This window comes from Lissotriton helveticus, chromosome 4_1 (genome assembly GCF_964261635.1).
Source record: "Lissotriton helveticus chromosome 4_1, aLisHel1.1, whole genome shotgun sequence".
NCBI classification, from domain to species: domain Eukaryota; kingdom Metazoa; phylum Chordata; class Amphibia; order Caudata; family Salamandridae; genus Lissotriton; species Lissotriton helveticus.
In genome coordinates, this window is record NC_136063.1 from 1,436,334,990 (window position 1) to 1,436,358,986 (window position 23,997).

Consider the following 23,997-nt stretch of genomic DNA (forward strand, 5'->3'; position numbering starts at 1 on the left):
CCTGGCACACCGGGGCCACTGACTGCAGTGCTTTCATGGACAATGGCCCACACTTCATGATGGCGCCATCTTGGCACACAGAGGTTGCAGACCTCAGAGCTTCTGCAGATACAGCCCACAATTCTGCAAGATCGGGCGGGTGTTCCATTCCACTGTAACGGTCCCCTGCTGGACCAAGCATCTAACTCTTCGCTCACCAGGATCCGCTTGGCAGGATACCTGCTGAGCCTTGCTCCCTCCAAGCACTCTCCTCATCCTCACAGGTCTTTCTGGGCTTGGCAGGCAAACATACCCCAGGTGTTCTCTTACTTACAGAGTACCCTATTCTTGGCAGGCAGGCAGAAGGCTGATGCTCCAGGCAAGTAGTTTTGACTTTGTGGTTGATAGCCCCTCATCCAACAGGGAGGCTGGCAGACCTTGGTCCCCATCCCTGGTCCACCAACCGGAAGTCTTATGAGGAAAAAGCCATTATTTACTCGATGAATAAATTCATTTTATCCCCACAGCATGGGGCTGCAAGTGGAGGGGGTGAAGGTGGCTTCACATACACTGATCATCCTTATGGAACTCCCTCCCAGAGCATCAAAGATTTGAATCGAATTTCAGAAGAATGAGAAAACTGCTAAAAACCCACCTATTCAATACATTATATAGTTTATTCCCTCTCCTGCAGCCACCTGTACGTAGTCCAGACTGGTTGGATGCCTAAAACAACCTCACTAACCTTACTGGGTCAACTAGTGAATTTTCTCTCCTAATGCTTTACCAATCCCCTTGCCATCCCCTTACCGCTGTTCTAAGATCACAATTTAGAAATATCTTAACATGTACCTAAACCAATAGCGCTCTGAGCCTATGATAGCTTACATCACTTTATAAAAGCCCTAAATAAATTAAATAAATGAATGACAGTAAGGGAAAACTAAGGGGGGGCTTAAGGAGGCACGTGCAAATACTAAAACTTACCCCCCAAAATAGTAACTCTAATGTTATTCACAAAAGTTACAACTAAAAGAACTACAATACCACTGGTGAAAAACAGACCAAATCTACTCCCATCAAGCCTTAGAGTAAGTCAAACACCACACTTGGACAATAACAGGTCACAGCACACTCCTACAGGAAAACATTCAAAATAGGAATAGACCTTCTCGAACTGCAAGACTAGAAAGTGAGTATAAAGACCCCAAGACAGTTTCGGACGAGCTGAGCAATCACAGTGAGGCACAGCATGAGTCCTGTGGCACAGTGAGCATGGGTTTCAGGACTGGCCATCCCCATCACTGTCAAGACGTCTCACTTAGAAAAACAAAAAAAATAATAGGTGGAAGGCTTGAATTATTTGCAGTTGATGGTAATTACTTCAGGCTGCATACCAGTCGTTTTGTTTTTTTGCCCAAACATATACAAATCAGACTCGGTACTTATACAAACACTTTCATTTTGCTGGTCTAAATATTTTATAAGTTGTTCAAATTCTTATATTGTTACGCCTGACTGCACCTTAGAACCTACATTCTTATCAAGTTGTTTTTATGCCTTCCTTGATTTTCTTAAGTGAGACCATAATATCCCCCTTGTTTCCTTAACTCTGGCCAACAAGAAGCAAGGGTCCAAGCAGACACCAGCAACCGCTATGGCGGAGGAGTGTCGCCCCCCAGCACCTGCAAAAATAAACCAGGTTTAGTATCATTTTATTTTTCTCTCCAGGCAAATCTTGAAGGTGGGGCCATCGGGGTAGGGGGCAATCTCGGAGGGAGAGTGGTGAGCACTGTGATTCAGTGCGCATGACGGTCTGGCCGGCCAAACCACCATGCGCACTGAATCTCTCTCCATTGCTGGTTTGGAGACAGCATTCACAGGCTCCCAGTCTCCTTGGTAGCTCAAATCCACGGCGCTCAGGCCCATCCTGAGGCAGATCTCATGAATGAGAGCAGGGTCAGGATTGGCTGCAGGGGATTCTGGGAGTCTGTGCTGGTGAGGAGGAGAAGGAGAAGAGTGGTGGTGCTGCAGGTTATTTTGTATTTTTTGTATTTGTATTTTGTTGTTGTTAGACACCCTTTCCTCCCTCCATACCTCCCTCCCCATGCCCCAGCCCGCCATTCAATGTGGACACCAGCCTCTACTGCCAGGAACAACAGGCCATGTCTGTTTGAGGTGAGATGAGGGGCGAGGTCTATGGTGGATGTGAATTATTCATGCCATAGAGATAAATATTCTCATGATCAGGGCAGTCACTGGCTTTCACCGCCCAAAAGGGCTAGAACTGTGTAGCTGGGATCGATAGCTGAAAACCTGCAATATAGACCACTGGGCCAAATTCTTTCCAGTCGTAAGCTATGAGATAAGAAGCGAGTGGGTCCACAGCCCACCTATACAATATCTTCAGGCAACTGATTAAGACACTATGCACAAATCTGAGAAAACTTTACCCCTTTTCATACATTTGTCAAAACTTCAGGAAGCCAGAGGGAAGTTCCGGAACATGGAAATTCCTGCAAATGATGCACATTGCAGCACGTACAACGTAAAGACACCACATAGTTCAGGGTCATAAATAAGGGGGTTATAAATGCGATTTATATGCGACGAGTTGATTAATATACGATAAATAACAATCAGCAACTCTGATTCTTACTCAAATATGTTGAAAATATTAAGTCATGAAGTGGTGGTTAGCAACAGCTAAAAGAGATGTTTTAACACACTACCAACTTATTACATTTACCGTGCTGGAAAATATTTAAATAAAGTATTTTTTTTTAAAAACCTCTGGCCAACGTCAGTTTGCTGCCAGACACCTGCACCGTATACGTCAATAACTTCTTTGTCCGCCAAGTTCCGTGAATCCCTTTCATGAGTTCTTGAACTTATGAGCCATATCAGGAGCTGTGTAAGATGCTGCTCCTGTTGCAGTGCCTTGAATGTGCTATGGACTTGTCAAGGAGCTAGGATGCCTAAGAATCTGAATGGGTGTCCCATCCGGTTAGGAGTGTTTCTTTCAAGTTACCATACAGAGCCAGATTACAAAGCTCTGTATGTATTAGATTAACTAGAATCTCAGTGGTCTGTCCTTTGTGTGATTAGTTCCATGCCTGGGAGTGTGTAAAAGGAAGACGGAGCAGCGCAGATCTTATTTCCTGGCCTCTGCTCTCTACACCTAGGGGCTGATTAGCATGGCGGGTGGACTTTGCCTGCCCGCCATAGCCCCAAGAAATGGGACCGCCCGCAATGCATGCGGCGGTCCCTCATTTGCAATTTGGATGCACCGGCCACACTGGCGGGCGCATCACGTATTTTTAACATTGCAGTGGGCGGTGCTGCCAGCAGCACCCACCGCAAGATTAAAAATGCAGGTTGCGCATTGAATGCACAATGTGACAGGTACCGTGCGGTGCCTGCCACGTTGTACATGCAAATGCAGGGGGGGACCATAGGTACCCCCCCATGTGCACCCCAAAATACCTGTGGGCCCGCTACGGGCCCCCAATGTCAAGGACTGCATGCCTCTGCCACGGAAAGGCCAATCCCTGCATGTATCCTAATATGGATGGCGGTGTCTACCAGACACCGGCAACATATTAAAACCTTTTCCGCCCGGTCGACTCATCGATAGGGCAGAAAACCCGCGGACGGTATTTCCGTCCGCCGTGGTCCCCCCTGCCATAGTAATATGGCAGGGGGATTGGGTGGCGGACGGTGGATTATGGCGGGCGGATCGCCACTGCCATGCGGGCGGTGGTGATCCGCCCGCCATTGTAAACGATCCCTAACAGTCTGTTATTTTATATTCTGTTGACAAGCAGCATACGCCTAATGTGCAGCTATCTCTACCTCACCCTGCAATCAGTGGTATAGTCTAACACCACTCATGTATTGTTTTTCTCAGTGGGGACAACAAAACCCATGCCAGCGACTGCTGACAGACCGCAGCAGCAAATCTTTGTCAGTTGCACCTCGAAAAGAGTCCTCCATACTCAATCCCATCAGACTCCCGAGTTAAGACATCTTTGTCCACAAGAGACCCAGGAAAGTCATTGTACCCATAAACCACAGCGCCACGCCTGCCTACCTCACTCTTATTTGAGGCTCACTCACACACACACCTTTACAGACCATTGAGACCGAGTTCCTCTGTCCGCGGGAACATCAGAAAGGTGATCTCTCACAGGAATAAGAAAATTATTCCTGCTGACATCTCTGAGGCCTCTCTGTTATGTGCCTCCTTACAGTGGATCACCACAGATGAGGAGCACCTACCCGGCACTGTGCATCCCACACAAAAGTCCTGGTCATAGCACTGACTCTGTTAACACCATGAATATCAACAAAGGAAGACTTGGGGCCCCTTGGACAAGGAAGTGTCACCTCAGACAGAAGAGGACAATGCCAGAAGACCCAACTCCAGAATAGCTTAGTTTAATAGAAATTATTCAGTAGGATCTGCAGAATTCAGAAGAATTGATGCCAGCAAGGGGTGGGCTGAAACAGAAAGTAGCCACATTTTGGCTGTTCCTTGGCATCCATATCAAGTACATAGAACCTAATTAACATCTGCTCCTTGTATTCATTACTGTGAGAATTGTTTTGCATTTGAAATAATAGTTCCGTCAGAGCTCTGAAGATATCACTGTGAAAGCAGGAAAATCCAGGCGATCTCCAAAATAATTATCCTTAAGGAGTGTATGGGGCTTTCTGTTGCGCGAACAGTTGACTTGTGAGTTGATATCTTCACTACACCTTTGTCAACCCATGTGTCTTTTCTCTAGCCTGAATATCAAGTGGTGTGCAAAGAGAATGTATCAAACAGCAGGTCACGAGAGGGTGCTTGTCCTTGCGTCTTCGCGTAGGGAAAAATGTGGGTCTGCAAGAACTCCATATTTCTTTCCAATAAATTGAATTCTACTTTTCCGGATCCGAATGATTGATTTATTGGATGATACAATGCAGCTCTAAAAGTTTTAAAATGATACATTGATGGATAATAAAAATCGTCAAGTCCTTCTTCTCTTCCCTGAAACTTTAACTCTGCTAATTATTTTGCTGCTAAACTCCGGCATTAAGATAGTTGCACAAACTTACGAAAAGCTATGTGGGAAAGAAATTTAGGGGCAGATTTATGAGCCCCGCGTGCTACATTTGCGCTGCCGTTGCGTCACTTCTGTGACGCAGCGGCGGCGTAAACCATGCGCCACATTGTGCCCTATTTACAACGTGAGGCATCTAGGGAGATGAGTCACATTGTAAAGCCCTGCGGCACATGAAACCTGCGTCAGGTTTCATGTGGGCGTTCCGGCGCAGGGGGGCGTTCCGTCGCAGGAACGTCTTGGAAAAGTGCCTGAGTGAAATCTAAAGATTTCACTTAGTCACATTTCCTACGCCGCTGCGTTAAAACCTTGCGCCTGCTTGAAGCAGGCGTAAGGCGTGACGCACCATGTTGAGGATAGGCCAGGTTGGAACAGTGCTGGAGTTGTGTCGCACCCGCGACACAACTCCAGCACTGCGCCAACCTTACACCAGCAGATGCGACATGCATCTGTTTATCCTTGCGCCATAATGCGCAGCATTATAAATGCAGCGCATCTGTGGTGGCGCAAGGGTAAACTTACATCACGCATCTTTCCTGAGGCATCCCTGCTGATTTGCAGGGATGCGCCAGGAAACGTAAATCTGCCCCTATATTTGTTACTGTGTTGGGGAACACCCTTTTGTTGCTTAAGTGACTCTTAATCCTTATTTGATCAATCGTCTTGCTGTGGAATGGCAATGCTGCTGAGTAATTTACAACCGTTTTATCCACAGAAGGTAGATCAGTACTCCAGACTGCCCATTTAAAGGTTAATGTCAGTATTTAGGTCTGGCTTGACAGCTCATCTGAACAGTGACCTATTGTTGCCATTTCATGAAACTATAGATAGAGTCGATTTCGGGTCAGTTCAGAAAAGTATTCCTCGCTCGCCTCATACTGTTGGCTGTTTGGTGTATCATTCTACCTCCTAAGAAGTGCTTACTTTGCAATTCATGAAAGACAATTTTATATTGCAAAAGTCACTGCACATTAAATTATTTATAACATAGATGCATACTGTAGAGTAAGCAGCCATTTCTTACATTTTTTGTTCAGCGCAGCAGGTGTTTTTATGTTTTAATCAGGACTCAAAATGTAATCGGGCTTTGCCAATGCTTATTAACACTTAGGGGCCTATTACGATGGCGGATTTCCCGCATCCACCGGGGCGGCGGAAGCCACCGCCGGCCCGGAGGATGTGAGATATCCGCCGCGGAGGCTTGAAAGACCCACCGCCAAATTAGGATGGCTGGTGGGTCTTACAATCTGTCCTCCGCTTTTCTGCTGCGGTCACCTTCCAACCGCGGTGCAAAAGCATTAACATGGCTGGCGGTGTCTATCAGGCACCGCCATCCATATTAGGATGGAGTACAAAGTATGCCTTTCCACGGCGGCTTTTCCGCCGTGGAAAAGCATACAGAGCTTCACTTCGGGGGCCCGTTGCGGGGGGTGGGGGGTGCACATGGGGGGTACCTATGGTACCCCCCTGCATTTGCGTGCACAAAGCGGCAGGCAAATGCCGTGCATGCATTTTTAACATTGCGGCGGGTGCAGCTTGAAGCTGCACCCGCCGCAATGTTAAAGATTGAGGATGTGACCGCCACCCTGGCGGTCACATCCTAATCTGCACGGAGGGACCGCCGCAGCCCCTGCGGACGGTCCCTCCTACTCTATGGTGGAGGACGGACTCAGGTCCGTACGCCATCATAATTGGCCCCTTAATGCTGGAGGAGAGATCTTCACTGATCACTTTTGTGGCTTCAGCTCAAAGTACAGTCCTGTGTATGTGCTTTCAGAAATGGAGTACAGCAACGTGTTTCCTTTGGTACCTAAGCGATTTCAATTGAAGAATTTGTTTTGAAAGTTATTGCGAAAAACTGAAATCCAGTAAAATGTGGCATTGTATCTGCAGCATCTTCAAGATTTATCGAAACATAATTTTTGGGACATATAAGTAATGTTTGCTGGGTAAAATTCAGAAATCTTTGTTCGGCCATAAACATTTTTACGGATGGAAAAAGCTGGATTTCCAGCTGCCAGGGTTCCACAAATGGGTACCTAGTAAACCAAAATTCATTTACTACTGTGTCGTTGAATGTCGACTTCATGCGGTTACGCATTAGTTAAACCTCGAGAAGCGGTGGTGAGTTGGTTGAACAAAGAGTTGTTTGGCAGTTTTTTGATGTGTTCAAGCTTGTTGGTTCAGCGAGTAAATCCCCTTTCAAAATGCGAGGAGAATCGTAACAGCCCCATAATCCACGGGGTGCCTTTCCCTAATGCAATTGTACTCTGCATACAATTTTGCAATTGGAAAAATTACACATAAAATTGATAGTAACATGCCTGAATCACTGAAACTGGCTAACCCTCCCAGATGCCCTACAAGCTACTGGCAATGTTTGAAATTTGCAAAAAGCAGTACATTTTGCATTCATTCGTATGAGTAGTTCTATGAAAGCACTACCTTTTGCCGAATAGTACCTAAAGTATTTATCCAGTTACCAGTTTTTAACTTTCAACATGCATTTTTTTTCTTTAGCTGCACCAATCTCAACTAGGAAGCGGTAACAAAGTGCTAGAGGTTTTCTCCAAGAGTTAAAAACTTCAAAGAAAAACAAGTATTGGTAAACGCATTAGGTTTCACCTATGTGATCAATAATACGCTGTTTTTATTGTCAGTTGTTGCTTGCTGAGTAGTTGTACAATATAAGTCACATAAAGTCTGTCAAAGTGTTATGACTTGTTTATGTACAAAAAGGCAATATATTGTGCTGTAACTAGTATACCACTAGGTGCAGGTAAGTAATGGCAAAAGTTTTGAAAAATGAAAGAGGAAAATAATATACTCAATTGATGTAATAGCAATATTATGTGTTTAGAGAAGTTCTAACAACTTTTGGGCCCGGTGCCTCTGCCCCTGTTGCACCATTCAAACGATGTCCCTCTTGCCTGTAACATAACTGCACTTGTGACTGTCTATTTAGTAGTAAAATATTGCAATTGTTGGTGTTTAGAGGGGTTCCTAGAGCTTTGGGCCCTAGTGGCACTGCATCTGCTGCACCATTGAAATCACGACCCTAGTGCCTTCAGGGTAACTACACTGGTGGCTGCTTATTTATTGGTTAAATATAGCAATATTTGGTGTTTAGAGGAATTCTGACAATATTAGGCCCTGTGCCACTGCACCTGCAGCACCATTGAAATAATGGCCTTAGTGCTTGCCTGATAACTGCACTTGTGACTGCATGTTTAGTAGTAAAGTTTAGCCATATTCTGCGTTTAGTGGGGTCCCTAGAGCTCCCCCCCCAGTGCCATTGCACTTGTTGCACCATTAAAATCAAGCCTGTTTAACTTTAAGACAACTGCAATTTTGTCTGCCTGTATAGTAGTAAAATATAGCAGTACTAGGTGTTTGGAGGAGGTCATGATAAATTGTGGGCCTGGTGCCACTGTACCTGCTGTACCATTTAAATTATGACCCTTTTGTCTGCAAGGTAACTGCACTTGTGACTTCCTGTTTAGTAGTAAAATGTAGCAATATTAGGTGTTTAGTGTCGTTCCTATAGTTTTTGGTCCTGGTGCTACTGCACCTGCTGCACCATTCAAATTATGACCCTATTGCCTGCTAGATAAATGCATTTGTAACTATCTAGTTTAGAAGTGAAATTTAGCAATACTCTGGGGGTCTCTAGAGCTTTTGGCCCCAGTGCCACTGCACTTGCTGCACCATTCAAATCAATTCCCCTTCAACTGCAAGGTCATCGCAATTGTGACAACCTTTTTAGTAGTCAAATATGGCAATATTAAACAGTCAAAGGGGTTTGGAGCACCCTGCTGACATGTCACAGCTGAATTACCTCATGCATCATGGTCGATGTGGTTCAATGTTGCTCGCTTCACACACCGTTCTCAATATAGCAATATTAACTTTCGGCGCCGTTGTTACTGCACCTGCCGCAACATTCAAATCGTGGCCCTGTTGTCTGCAAGGTAACTGCACTTGTGGATGCCTATTTCGCATTAAAATATAGCATAGCTCTAGTACATTAACTTACTTTTTTTATGTGCAATGTTAATTACAACATTTATAATTTGATCACAATGACCAAATAGATTACATTGAAAAAATCAATCCGATAATACCTACAAAGTACAAAGAAAGGTACTTGAGCATGAATAGGAAATGCCACAAACATTCTAAGGCTAAAGCATCTGCTTTACACAACTACTTAATAAGAAAGCATTCCAGCAGATGTCCGCCTTTTCCGTGGGAAGAGATCTTATCTTGAAAATGAATGGCACTGAAACAGTGTGAACAGCTATAGTAGAAGTATCGTAAATGCATGCAGCCAGGCGAAGTTAACAAAAAAAGTTCCACACAAATATGAATGGACACAGTAATTTAGTGTGTGGGAACTGATAAGAGCCCCCTCTTAAGATCTATTAAATACAAATGATTTCACCAGCATAGCGCAAGCGCTGGGCAGGCAAAACCTAATAATGTCATGGTAATCTTACTGAAATGTACTGTGTCTAAGAGTGTGTTTTTTGTGTTTGTCTTTGGTTTCTATGGTGCTCTCTGTGCAATATGGGAAGGTGGTTGCTTGCTACCGACACCTTGCGACATCTGTGGGAGGATCTTCCGACAGCTTCAAACTACGAGATGAACTACGGCGAACTCGGGAGAAGGCCCAAGAGGTAGCTATCAGCAACAGAAACAAACTGACAGCAGCTCTCAAGAACAAACAACTAGCCAAGGAGGATCGCATAGAGCTGGAAAGGCTATGGGTTGAGTTCTCTTCATGCGTGGAACTCCTCCACAATGATATGTGTAAAATATTTGAGGTCGGACAAGTGGCCCCTCTCTCCACAGCTAGAAATCCGCTTATTCAAACTGGGATGACTGGTGAGTTGAGTGTTCCTCATATGCCCATTTACTTCTCTTGACTTATTTATTGTGTGTGCTAAGTTTACGCTTTTAAATCTTTCTCTTACAAGACTTTCCAAGGTAATCCAATGATGCATTGTTGAAGATCTTACTCTCCATAAGCGCTAACATGATGATAGTTGTACATTTAATAGTGTATAAAGGTGAGCGTAGATCCTAGCTCCACTATAGAGGGACTCTACAAGGTCTGAAAACCCCCAACCCACTCCTGTCAAATTCTCCTAAAGTCAAAATACATTTTCTTTTTTAAAAAGCCCTGTGCCCAACCTGCTGTGGATCAGTCAACCCCCACTGCGAAAGGCCATGCGCAGCAGGGGGTTGGCTGCAGGATCTAGCCACGGTGGGTGCCGAACTCTCTCTGCGCAAAGACTTCAGCAATGTGCAGCGGTGGGTTGGCCCCGAGCCCAACTCATCAAATATGTCCAAACTCCACAGAGCATGGACTCAAACCTTCCCAATGGGAGTTGGACTCAGGGCCTGGGCTTTGACCAGACCCTTGTATTAGCTTTTTTTTTTTGGTACCACGGTACTGGTGCTCCTGTATCGAAGGGTGAGCTGCTCTGGATACCACGGTACTGGGTACCAGTATTGCAGTACTGGAAAGCCAATTTTAATATTTTATATCTCACTGAAGAGAGGGTCCCTTTGGGAAGCCCCCCCCCCGCCCTTCCGAGCATGGTCAGTGTGCCCATCCTGCTCCTTTATGTGGCCTTGATTTGTTTATTTTAGGACTCAGAGAATGAGTCCTGCAATGTTGGCTGCAACTTTTTCTTCAGTGTTGAGGCGGGCAATCAGATCATTCGGTACTGTGGTACCAGCACCAGTACTGCAGTACAGAAATGAATAACAGGTACAAAATCTCCCTCAGTCAAACTGCCCTATTTTTTTATTTTTTGGTACATTGGGAGTCCCGACGGACTCCTGTAGTACCAGCCATTTAGATATACATAGCTTATTCTATCAGGGTTAACTTCCTTATGCTGAATCCTAGCCCCTCTTTAAATGCTAATTCCTGGAAAACGGCTGAAAGAATTTACACTAACACAAAAAGCACGCTTTCTGAGTTAAGTTCTAACTTTTTGCAATATTTGGTGCAATTCTGTTCTGCTTATTTTTCTGTATCATTGAGTAAAGTGGGAAATTGCACATTTAGCCCCTGTTTGATGCTCGATGGATCGGGGCAAAATTTTCCATGAGGATGCCATGGTTGATGAACTTATTTTTTTGTAAAGTTTAAAATGATTTGTCAAATGGCACCAAAGTTAAGAAACAAAAGATGCTCCCTGTGTGAAAATTCTGACCTAACTACAGCTACACAGTTACCAAAAGACACATATATTTAAGCAGGCAATCCAGGATTCGTGGCTCAATAGTTTACTGATAGATGTGACGGGTTTCGGCCTTAGCCTTCAACAGACATGTTTGTGCCCAATTACCTCACAATCCAAATAGTGAAAAAACTGTGAACATTAAAAAAAGGACTATAACTCAACTATATGTCAGAGCTTTAAAAGTTCCACCATCTTAGAACCATACATCACTGTTGATTTTAGTTGCAACCTTACTTTTAAGAAACAAGCATTTTAAAACAAATAACAGGTTCAATAATATTCATTAAAATAATAAATGAAAGCAAATTGTACAACCAGAAGATTGCCCCAAAATTATTGTTCATACATTTTTTATAAATTGCTTGTTACTTAAAAGTAAGATTGCAACTAAAGTCGGCAATGATGAATTGTTCTAATATAAGGGAGCCTTTGAAGCTCCGACATATAGTGGAATGTAGTAACACTAAAGACCTCTTACCTGACCTATATTGCTTTTTTGTGACCTAAACAGGTTCAAAATGACAGTAACCCACCAATGTGGAACAATGTCTCAAACTTTAAGACAAACAATATTTTCCTTACTGTATTGTATTATATTTATAACATGTTTCCTTTATGCAAATGAATTCATATTATCAATTTTCATTGCATTATTTTATCTTTTAGTATACATATTGAATAGAAAAAAAATCACAAATACATACATAAATACAAAACGATACTCATCGCTACAAACAGTAAAATCAGAGTTCATTTCTTATTACAACTGAATTTACTAAAAGTACCAAAATATATAGACCAGCAGCAACCTGTTATTCGTTCATTCGTATCTCACAACCACACTCATTCTAGCTACAATCATACTATAAATACACATCACTAGAGATTCAGCCCTCTGGGAAGTATCACGTTGTATTGGAGAGATCTGTATTTGTAGTTGCCTACAGACACTGATTTATGATGGAAATGTCTCACATGGACCACTTCCCTGGAGCAAACTTGGTCAACGTGCGTTTCAGTGGCCACGCCACCTTCTTCAGTACCAAAGATTGAAAAAAGGGAATCTCACACTCCTAAAGGTTGTCTGCAACAAACAATGTCCTTTTCTTAAAGAAACCTCCTTTTAACATGAGGGCCAGTATACACCTAAAAACTGACCGTCATTCTCTCTATGTTGAGTTTTTGGGGCCTGTATATCATTCCATCTTATTATGAGCATATCTCTTATCGGCCATATTTTCCAAAAATACTTGATCCAAGGTTACCAATAGCACTTGTGATATATTTTTTGTGTAATATTGTTCCTTTTCACTTTCTTCTCCTGGTGACTAGTACCATGCAGAGTAATTTCTAAGGCTGATTAGGCCTGAATGTTCTTGACTATTGCACGACTAGGCCCAGATCCGGCAATTACGTAGCCTAGTTCGACCCCTTCTGCAGACAGGTTCTTCTTCCCGTCCTCGTGCTGTAAACCATCATCGCCAAGCCCCGCCCTCTTGCACTCCTCTCAAAGGGAGAGTTCACCGCTCAGTCCAAGCTACTATCTGCTGATTTTTCTATATCAGTAAGTAAAGTGGGAAATTGCACATTTAGCCCCTGTTTGATGCTCAATGGATCGGTGCAAAATTTTCCATGAGGAAACCAAGGTCGATGAATTTCTTTTTTGTAAATTTCAATAGTTTACTGATAGATGTGACGGGTTTCAGCCTTAGCCTTCAACAGACATGTATGTGCCCAATTACCTCTCAATACAAATAGTGAACATTAAAAAAAAGGACTATCGGGGGGAGGAGCTTCGCGCGCAACTAAGATGGCCGCGTGAGCGTAGGGCTCCCGAGACCCTCGCAACCTCCCGCATCTATCCTGTCTTATATCCTGTTCTTCATTGATGTTCTCGTGAAGACGAACCATGCGTGAGGCGAAATCTGCATTCTGATTTTTAATCGGACCCCAGGAGCCGGAGTTATGGTGCCTTGAAGATTGCGGCCTATGCCTCCGTGATGCCTGGCTGTGGAGTGGCCATGCTACCCGATCTGTAATTTAACAACATCGGCTAAGGGGACTGGTACGACCGGTCCCATTGGTTTCATTTTCGGTTTTGACTTCAAAGTGACCTGTGATTGGGAACGAGCCTACCCCTGTGCCTGCAGACAGCTGCCTGGTCACCCACGACTGTGTTTCGGACTGTTTTGGCCGGATTTGGAGAAATTTCGACTTGGGCCCTCTGACTGGAGGTGTCTTCGCCCGGGAGGCCGGGGTCGCCTTTTTCCTGCCTTATTTCATCGAAATCACTCTGGCCCATCTCCCCTAATGGCGGGGAAACCGGAGGGTGACAGGCTGAAACCTAAGAACACTCGGCGGGGTGGCTCTACTCATTCTAACAGTATGGATCGCTATACCCAGGTTAAGGGTTCTCCCGGTGGAGCTGGCACGAGGGAACCGCCGCTTCGGCGACCGAACCGACTTTGCAAGATGTCATGGCCGCGATTGATGGCATCAAGTCCTCACTAGGACACCAAATTGAGGGTCTCGCACATAAACTTGACACTGTGGCGATTGATGTCAATCTGATCCGTGCAGATCTGGGCAAAACTAATGAGAAAGTTAAATCTTTGGACATTAAGACATACAGTCTGGCGGGTGATGTCACTGATCTGCAGACAGATGTCCGTCGCTTGAAGACCAACAGCGATCTCATTATACGTCGTCTCGAGGACTACGAAGGGAGGGCTCGCCGGAACAATGTCCGTATCATAGGGGTCCCGGAAAAAGCAGAGGATCCGGCAGCTGTCCTCTTTGTTGAGGACTTAATCGTTCGCCATCTTGGACCTAAGGGACTGAGTAAGTTCTTTACGATCGAACGTGCCCACAGAGTTCCGGGTGGCCGACCGAAGCTGGGAGCCCCGCCGCGGCCTATAATATCCAGAATCCTCAATTTTCGAGACAGGGACGCTATCCTGCAGGCCTCACGGATGAGTGGCCCTACAAAGTTTGAAAACACAACTGTCAACTTCTACCCGGACTTCACCCAATCGGTCCAGAGGCAAAGACTTGGCTTCATGGGTGTGAAGAGAAGATTGCGAGACATGGGCCTCAAATACGCCATGGTTTTTCCGGCCAAGTTAAGAATTGCACATGCCGAGTGGACTTATTTTTTCGACCGTCCGGAGGTGGTGGCTGACTGGCTTGAGACTCTATCGAATCAGCCTCCATCAGAGAACCAGTCTGGTAGAGCGGAGGGAGGACCGACAGAACAGGAATAGGTGCCGGCAGATGGTATCCTGGGGTCTCTTGCTGGCCTCGAACTGTGGTTTGATAATCCTGACAATTGACTTGATATATATTTTGGGGGTTGCGGGGTCAGTAGCGGGTCTACGTCCTCCTCTGTGTTTCTTCTTGTAGCTTAGTTAGATGGGGGGGGGGGACAGGCATACTGCAAGTTTGGGTGGTTTTCTAGTATTATGCAGGGGTGCAGTGTGGGGGGTGTTGTAACGGGATGTTGCTGGGGGTTTGGGGGGTTTTGTTGGGGACTGTGTGTGTTTCTTTGCAAGGCAATGTATCCATGTCTAGTTTGAACGAGGTGCTGTGTTCTACCCGGGGTTGGATCCTCTTTCTTTTTCGGGGTGGGGTAGAGGGCTGAAATTGATGAGTTGGAATGTAAATGGTCTGGGGGATCGGATAAAACGTAGTGTAGTGTTGCAGCTGTTGAAGCGTCTCTCCCCAGATGTGGTCCTCTTTCAGGAGACGCACTTGATTGTCAATACTTGTCGTGCTATGAACAGGAAGGGGTACCGTTTGGCTGCACATGCTGGGTTCTCCTCTGGCTCCAGAGGGGTGGGTATCCTGATCAAGACTTCGCTCCCACTTGAAATTGACTCCACGGTCCTCGACGATAGAGGGCGCTATGTTGCTCTTACTGGTAGGTGGGAGGGCCGGACCATTTCCCCGGTTTCTGTGTATGTTCCCCCTGGCCTGCAATCGACTACTTTCGCTGACTTGGGTCAGGTTATCCTAGCTCTCCCCGAGGGACCATTGCTCTTAGGTGGTGATTTTAATGCGGTGGTTTCTGGTATGGTAGATCGGCACCCACCCAGGGATCTGAGAGGTTCACAAAACTGGCTATCTGATTTCCTGGATACCCTGGGTTTGGTTGATTGTTGGAGAATGCTGCACCCAGTACAGCAGCAGTACACTTTCCATTCTAGTGCACACGGTAGCCTTTCCAGGGTTGACTATGTATTGGTACCGGCGGCGCAGGCCCTCTCCGTCACCGAGGTTAAACATTTGGCCCGTGGTATTTCCGATCACTCTCCTTTGTGGTTGCGGATAAAGCTTGGGCTCTGAGACCGATAAAAAAAATGTATAAAAAAAAAAGGACTATAACTCAACTATATGTCAGAGCTTTAAAAGCTCCACCATCTTAGAACAATACATCATTGTCAATTTTAGTTGCAACCTTACTTTTAAGAAACATTTAATTTATAACAAATAACATGTTGAATAATATTCATTAAAATAATAAATTAAAAGAAAATTGTACAACCAGAAGATTTCCCCTAAATTATTGTTCATACATCTTTTTTATAAATTGCTTGTTACTTAAAAGTAAGATTGCAACTAAAATTAGCAATGATGAATTATTCTAAGATAAGGGAGCCTGTGGAGCTCTGACATATATTGGAATGTAGTCCTTATGTAATCCATGTTGTCCCTATTTGTATTGTGAGGTAAATTGGACACAAACATATCTGTTGAAGGCTAATGCCAAAACACGTCACATCTGTCAATAAACTATTGAGCCCTAAATCTTGGAGTGCCAGCTTCTCTGTTTGCCTGGGGGCAACATGAGCTTTAATACTGTAATACTATTTGGCAGCCATTACTGTATGGGAGCTGCAAACCTGCCAACTTAAAGATCAATCTCACCATGTGAGGAGGGGCCTTGAAGGGGGTGGAACCTCGTGCTTAGAAGTACCTACGAGACACTTTTGTAGCCCCTTTGGCTCCAAGCCCCCTCCCCCCCCAAAAAAAGGTTGATAAGCATGGTGCTGATGTCTTAGGGTGTTTTCACACCGCTTAATGGATGTCAACAGTTCAAAGCCTCGGAAAACAAGCTGAAAAACCACTATTTACTATGGCTTTCAGCTCGTTTTTGCCACCAGGTGATATCAGCTCCTCACCGTGAGACCATGTGGTGGGAGCCGATATCGGGTGTCACGTGGTCGGACCATGTGAGTTGGCAGGTATGGAGCTGTACCAGTAGGCTGCCACTTGCACAGAAGAGGGGCTGCTGTGGGTTATTGGGACTTTATACCAAATTTGTTGTTAAAAGTGTTATCAAGCGTAGGGCAAGCCATACATCATGTGTAACCTAAAAGCCATCTTGTGGGATTTTTTACAGAACAGGAAAATGGGAATGTGAGTTGTGCCTAGGAGGAAGTGGAAGATGGACTGGAGGATAAGAAGGTTTAATGTTGGGGGAGGAGCCTAGCTCGCGAGCGTAATGGTCGCCCTTTAGCTCGGCTCCTGCAGCCCTCTGGCCTGATCGCCTATCCTGTCTTTTATCCTGTCCGGGGACGACACATTTTTGGGGAATTGGAATCAGAACGACTTGTTTGTACTTACCATCTGGCCCCGGGGTCTCGGTGTGCAGCGGCTCCGGAGTTGTGTCCTCTGCGAGATCGGGGCCTCCGTGAAACTTAGACCGGGACCTAGCCGGTGGGATCCGTCGGCTCTCGGCCCCGGCCGAGAGGGTGAACCAGTGATGGGAGCCGTTGTGCGAAGATCCCGGCGATCCTGATCCGGGCCTGCCCTGGTGGCCGCGCGGCCGAAGTGGGTGAGAAGCCCCGGGACCTGATTCTGTGAAGGGGTCTCCCCCCGCCGCTGCTTTGTCCGGCGGCCCTGGTCCTCGGTGCCCGGACTACGCTTGTTTGGGGCACCGGTGCTGGTGCTGGCGGAGACCCGTCGTGGGCAGACATCCTTTTGGCATCGAGGCCGCCCTTGCTGGGACCCCCGGAGCTTGTAAAGTCCTACATTTTCGAACTGTTCTTTCCGGGGGTCTTGGTGGGCGGCGACTGGGCTGATTTCACGAAATGGCGGCCGACCCTCTGGGACAAGAATCACCCTGTGGCAGCGGGCTCGTGTTGCCTGATTGTGCGGGGATCGGATCTGGTGAGCGTGAGCCTACGGTCAGGGATATCCTGGAAGCTCTGAGATCCCTGCACGCATCTCTGGCCCCGGGCATCTCGGTGGCTCCGCCACGATCCGCCGCCATTTTGGGCGGCCGTTTCTTCTTGTCGCCCTCTTGTTTCACGGACTCCATTGCCTCACCCCCCTCGATTGCCTTGAGTGTTTCCACCACTGATCGAAGATCGTGTAGTGTGCCGGTGACTTTGGGGCGCCCTGTTTTTCGGGGTTCGGACCCCGGGGACTTGGACACAGTGCCGTGGCCCTGTTCGACATTAATGCCTGGAACTATTGGTGGACTGCCTCCTGTACCTGCTCCGATTACTTTGCCTGTGTCTATAATAGAGACCACCTCGCCCGCTCCAGTGGCGAAACCGAACTCCTGTTTTTCATTACTCGTACTGCGATTGTTGATGCATCTATACTTTCTGTTTGGACTTCTGCTCCCTTGCGGTTCGATCTGCCCCCCATGTAGCTATGCTAGTCACCATTCTACTCGATTATATGCTGCTTTCGTATTTAGTATTTGGTTTTACATTGACATATGGTGGGTGGGGTTTGTCGCTCGAAAGGGTTGGGGGTGATATGTACGACTCCTGTTTGATTCCTGGTATACGATTTAGTAGCACAATTGTTTCTAACCGTATAAAGGTGGGAGGTCCCCTTCTCAGTATGTTTTGTGGCTCGTGATGGGGTGTCGTCCTGGTCTGTTTTTGACTGTGCTTGTTTGGTTGGGCGGAGGGTGGCGGCCGGCCATTCTGATTATTGTTATTCCGCTCCTCCCTCCTGTCTTCTTCTTTCTGCTTCTGTTCCCTTTTTGTCTCGTTCTTCTTTCTTTCTTCTTGCTATATTTCGGGTTCTGGTTTAGGGCGACAGGCACGCTGTTTGAAGGGTGGGCCATAGCCTTCTACAGGGGTGCAGGGTGGGACGGGTGGGTTGGGTTCTACTTGTTGTTTGTCTTCTGGTTCTATGGCCCTTTTGTATCTCTTTTTCGTGAGGCCGCGTCTGTCCCGACCTCCTGTGGGGTGTTTCGGGTGGGGTGTGTGGCGTTGTTACTCCTCCTGCTATGCTTAGGCTGCCTTTCTCCTCGATCGCCATACCCTCATTTGTGCTGCTACTCCTGTTGTCTCCTATATTCCCGCCACGGGGGGCCTGTGTCGACGTGTCTTCTTCCTTTCGTTTTTATATTTCTTTCCTTTTTTCATTGTTTCACTTTGTCCTCCCTTCCCTTTCCTTTCCCCTCCTCTTCCCCCTCCCTTCTTTGTCCCCTCCCCTTTTCCTTCCTGTTTCCTAGAGATTACTATGACGGGCTGGTTTTGATGCACTGTTTTTCCGATCCCTCTGTTTTGGCTTAGTTGTGTCTTGGGTGGCGGGCATGTTACGAGGATAATGCTCAGGGGCCGATTCTGTCTCACATATCCTGATTTTCTTGAGTGCATTTTGTTGTCCCCCCTGTATTGCGGCCCCATGCCCCCTTATTGATGCTGAGGTTGGTTACGGGATATCGGATGTCTCCATACTGGAAGTTAGCCTGTCATACGCCTTTTCCCCATATTGTAAAATTAAACCCTATTTACTCCTGTGTCCTGGCCCTTTGGTTCCTACGTCTCTTCTCCCCTTTTACAATTGTACAGCCTCTGCTTTGTGCTGACTGATTCTGTGATATGTGCCTTGAGACCTCTGATTGCTTTGCACATTGCGGCCGGCCGGCTTGGTTGTAGGCCTTGACTTGTCTCTCCTTTTGATGCTAATAAAGGTTTTTCAAAAATAAAAAAAAATAAAAAATAAAAAAAAAGAAGGTTTAATGTTCTGTGGATGGGATGGAAATAGCTGGTCAAAGAGTCCATCATTTTGAGAGGCAGCTACTCGAAAATCTAAAGAGCAGATGTTGGCAAATTTAGGATTGGTGGACACGATTGTGTCGAAACAGATGTTTCAGGTGTTACAGAACAAAGCAAAGTTGAATTACAATGGAAGCAAAACTTAAACCAGCTAACATACATCCTTAAGATCATTAGGACAAATGATAAAGTTCAGACCATTTGAAGCAAACGATATGTCCAACGGAAAAGTTGTGAAGGGAAAGGTTAATGGAGGTAAGCACATTGTGGGTCTATTCTGATGGAATCAATAGGGTTTGTAAATGGTTCTTGACTATGTTTTCCTTAGCAGGTGGAAGTAAAGGACTGGACATGCTTAAATGCTTCTATTACTTACTGGTAATTGCATTACTCTGTGTCCTACTCTTGCTTATCTACATTACACAATGAGGCGCAGGGGTCTCATTGTGTAATGATATAAGCGAGAGGGACTAGGTGGTAATGAGTCATTTGGAGAGAGATTATGCGAGTTTAAGGATTCTAGAAAGAGACAGAAATGAAAGCTGCGACGAATCCTTTTAGATATTGAGCACTCAACAGTACCCGAGGAAACAACAGGGGAAAATTTAATAAAAAATAATAAAAAGAAAATATTTGAACTGAGGATACGCGTCTATCGTTTTCACCAAGAAATAAAATATTGTGTATTGTATTCCATACTATGATCTGAGCCCTGGGTGCTCTGGCATGAGGGTGGACTGTTGAGGGTGGAGTTTGAGGGCTCGTACGGGGTGAATTCAATCTGGTGACAGTCGGTGGAGGATGGACTAACCGGAGACTGTTTACGCCGATGGCATCTCCTTTTTATTATATAAGTAATAAACCTTACCTATGCATCTACACAGGTGTTGTCTTCTTTACAACACAGTTTTGGCAACAAGGATGGGATGTTTCAGTTTTGCAGGATGCCGTTCGGGTTGGCTAGTGCTGCGCCCATTTTCCAGAGCCTGGGGCAATTGCTTTTCAAGACAACATTTTGGTTTATGGAAGAAATTGAGAACATTGTACTAATTTAAGGGGTGTACTTCAAAGGTTGCGACAAACAGGTTTGGCTCTAAAGAAATTTAAGTTCAAGTTGAATTGTGATGAGGTGGACTATTTTGGACACAGTATCACTAAGAATGGAATCAAGCCTAAACAAAATCATGCCAAAGGTGTAGAGGATGCTCCAGTACCAAAAACTAAGAAACAATTGTTGCAATTGTTGGGTCTTACAGAGTTTTACTGTAGATTTATAGATAACTATGCTGCCAAATTTGAACCTTTCAAGATCAAGATTTCATGGAGATGAAAGAAAGAACTGGCCAATGCACCTTTCCTAAAATCACTTAATGTTGGAAGAGAGTGCCTTGTTGCTGTTGATGCCAGCAATTATGGGTTGGGGGCCACTCTGTTGCAAAAGGCAAAGTCGGAGGAGTATGTAGTGTCGTATGCATCCAGTGATCTGAGAGAATCTGAGAGAAATTACTCAGTTATTGAAAAAGTGCTTTTAGCCTGTACTTGGGCAGCAGACCATTTCAGGCAATACTGTAGGGATCTAGTTTTGTGTTAAGAACATTACAAACCTTTAGTTTATGTATTATCGCCTGGTGGTGGCAGAAATCTGACTGCTATACTGGCATGGTTAGCAGCAAAATTACAATCCTATCAGTATAGGCCTGAACATGTTCCAGCAAGGTTGAATGTCCATGCTGATTTTTTATCACGTTTACCAGTAAATAATAAATAGGAAATGAGTGATTTGGAAAGTGATTGTGAGGTAGCATATACCATGGAGGACATCAATGGATATGATCATTCAAAGGGTGATGTGGAAATGATTTCTAAGGAAAGCTGGATGTGTCAATGCAGGAAAGATGTGGAATTGTTGGTATGTGCTTACATGGTTAAAGGTTGGCCAGAGGAACGGAAGGTGAGTGGAGAAGCAGCAGTTTTCTTTAAGGTACCGAATGAAATAATGTAGGATGGGTTCTGTTTGTTTCGATGTGATGAAGTGATACCGCCCGCTGAGTTAAGAAAGAATATTTTCCAAATTGGACATGAAGGACATGTGGGTATGTCTGCTGCTAAAAGACGCATTAGACAGTTCTATTGGTGGCCCGGCATGGATGGAATAGTGAAGGAGTGCAGTTTGTGTGCAAATAGTGAAAAGTCACAAAATTGTCTCCTATTGAGTTAGCCACTGGACCCTGGAGGAAGTTAGGAATAGGCATGTTGGGCCCATTTTGTCCCATGCCAAAGAGAGAAGGCTATGCCATTGTATTTGTGGATAATCTTTCAAAATGCCCTGAAGTTAAAATGACAGAGAAAGTAACTTCAGAGGCGTTCATTGATTTTTTGGAGTATGTGTTTTGTAGAGAGGGGTTACCAGAAGATTTGGCTTCTGACAGTGGTCCCCAATTTTTTAGTAAATCTTTCGAGGATTTCCTGCAAGTTTCGCAGAATATGTCGAGTATTAATTTATGCCCATAGGGATTTATATTGTGAGATCTGTTTTTTTTATTTGTATATATTTATTGTTTATATTTTTGGTTCTATTATTGTCATTTAAAGTCGTATGGTGTGTTGTAGTCTATACTATAATCTGAGCCCATGGTTGTCTGGAATGAGGGTGAAATGTTGAGAGTGGAATTCGAGAGCTTGGAAAGGCGATTCGATGGGGTGACAGTTGGTGGAGCAAGGATTATCCGTAGGCCGTTTACGTTGATAGCTGCTCCTTTTATTTTATAATTTAAAAAAACATAACTACGCATCTACGCAGGTGTTATCCTCTTTACAACATTGTGTTAAAAATATACATGAATTTCAAATGTTTAAATGGGAGCTTATGGGTGGCCAGTCATGTATTGTCGAACAATCTTGCTTGCACTGTGAATACACTACAGTCTGAGGCCCAGTGCTGGAAAGTATGGGATAACGCCGGATCCTGGTTCCAGCACCTATTTCTAGACCCATTGAAACATGCTGCATTTTTTCCTGGTCTTAATTTCCGAACATTATATCCATTTGGTGCAGTAACTTGAAGGCAGGAGAGGGGGCTTTTTATTTCAACTTCCGGCTGGGCCCAAAACAAAGTCCTGATTTAAAAGCCATCAGGCCTTCTTTCGTTCCACTGTTATCCTAACTGGGAGTCATCTGGAGCCTAATCCCAGATGTCAATGCAATGGAAGGAAACAAAGGGACATAGCTTATCACTTCATACATACGTTAAAGAAACTATAACTTGGAGGGAGATTTTTGACTTTGTTCAACCCCTTAAGTAAAAGATGTGCACTCACTGTATAAATGCAGTATTAATCTGTGTGTATGAGTAATTACACTAAAGAGAATTTAAATAGCACCTACTACTTTATTTTTTATTTAGTTCTTTTATAGCGCTGCTCATCGCAGTGTAGGGTGTCAGAGTGCTTTACGTCACAAGTGGAGGCACAATAAATCATGAAAGTGTGCAAATAAGTTTACTGGAACTGTTACTTAAGACAATGAGAGTTATAAGGCGTAGGAATCACAAGTCGTTCATGCTAGCGTCCATATTATATATTAAGAGTGAACGGTCAGGAAAAACCCAACGTCAAGATATAAACCATAAGGCAGCGGTTGTGGTTGTCTGTGCTAACAAGCCTTTATTAGTTCCCAGAGGAGTCCTTCTTTGAAATCTTAGAATAATGACAGATTGAGAAACAAAGACAATAAAGATCTAAAACCACGACGTTTGCATGCAGCTCCTCGATGCGGGTAAATATATCACTGTGCTATGTTAGAAGGACTGCAGTTTATGAACTGGAAGTAACAAAATTATCATAGTGCAAGAGCAGTAGACCACTTACCTATCGACATAAAATGCCAAAATGCAATCTGCAGTTTACACGATGTGCTTTACAGCAGGGACATGAACCCTCTATGCTACTTTGAGTCAAATATGTAATTGAACAAACCACAGAACTCTCCCAGAACTGCATGGACCAACAGAGTTATGATACCACTATTTTAATCCCCTCAAAATTGCAGGGCACACAAAGATCTCTTCAGCAGGTGTCTTAGCCTGTAAGATATTTTAAAATGCCCCCTCTTTGTTACCAATTAGGTAAGCTAGAACAACATTTCTGCCACATTTGTCCTTGTGGCAATTTCTTTGCAGCAGATTTTAAAAAAATGTATAAATTGGCAGCATTTTGATTTCCTCCCGCCTGCAATTGCATCTTCTTCCATAGAATTAAATGGGAGAAATACATTCTTCCGATTCTTTTCTTTTCTTTTAACTTCCCACTTTCCTCTTCTAAAATGATTGCAGGAATGATTGGCAGCTACACTCTGCTTTTAAAGCTCCGCCCATTCGTTACTCCAAGCTCCCTTCCTCTACCACACTTTGACCCCCAATCTATGGGTTCCCAGAAGTAACATTGTTTGTCAATTCCAGTACTGTTCAGAACGATTTACCTGACTTGTTATGCGCTCGGCCTTGGATACCTGCAGGAATGGCGCACCCCTGAACCCGGCTTGGGCCTCAGACCTACTAGGGAAGTGACGCAGTAATGCATCATTGCGTCATAACAAACATGCAAGATCTTGCACATAGAACGCCCT

The 23,997-nt window shown here is 44.8% G+C and overlaps 1 protein-coding gene across 1 annotated transcript in view; it reads left to right on the plus strand.

The window, feature by feature from the left end:
- The window catches only part of LOC144827545 (regulator of G-protein signaling 9-binding protein B-like), a 77,308-nt gene that overhangs the window by 20,049 nt on the left and 33,262 nt on the right, over nucleotides 1–23,997 (plus strand). Inside the window, exon 2 of the mRNA XM_078685809.1 lies at nucleotides 9,665–9,974. Within this exon, the coding sequence (XP_078541935.1) occupies nucleotides 9,665–9,974 (310 nt within the window). The remainder of the gene's footprint in view (nucleotides 1–9,664; nucleotides 9,975–23,997) is intronic.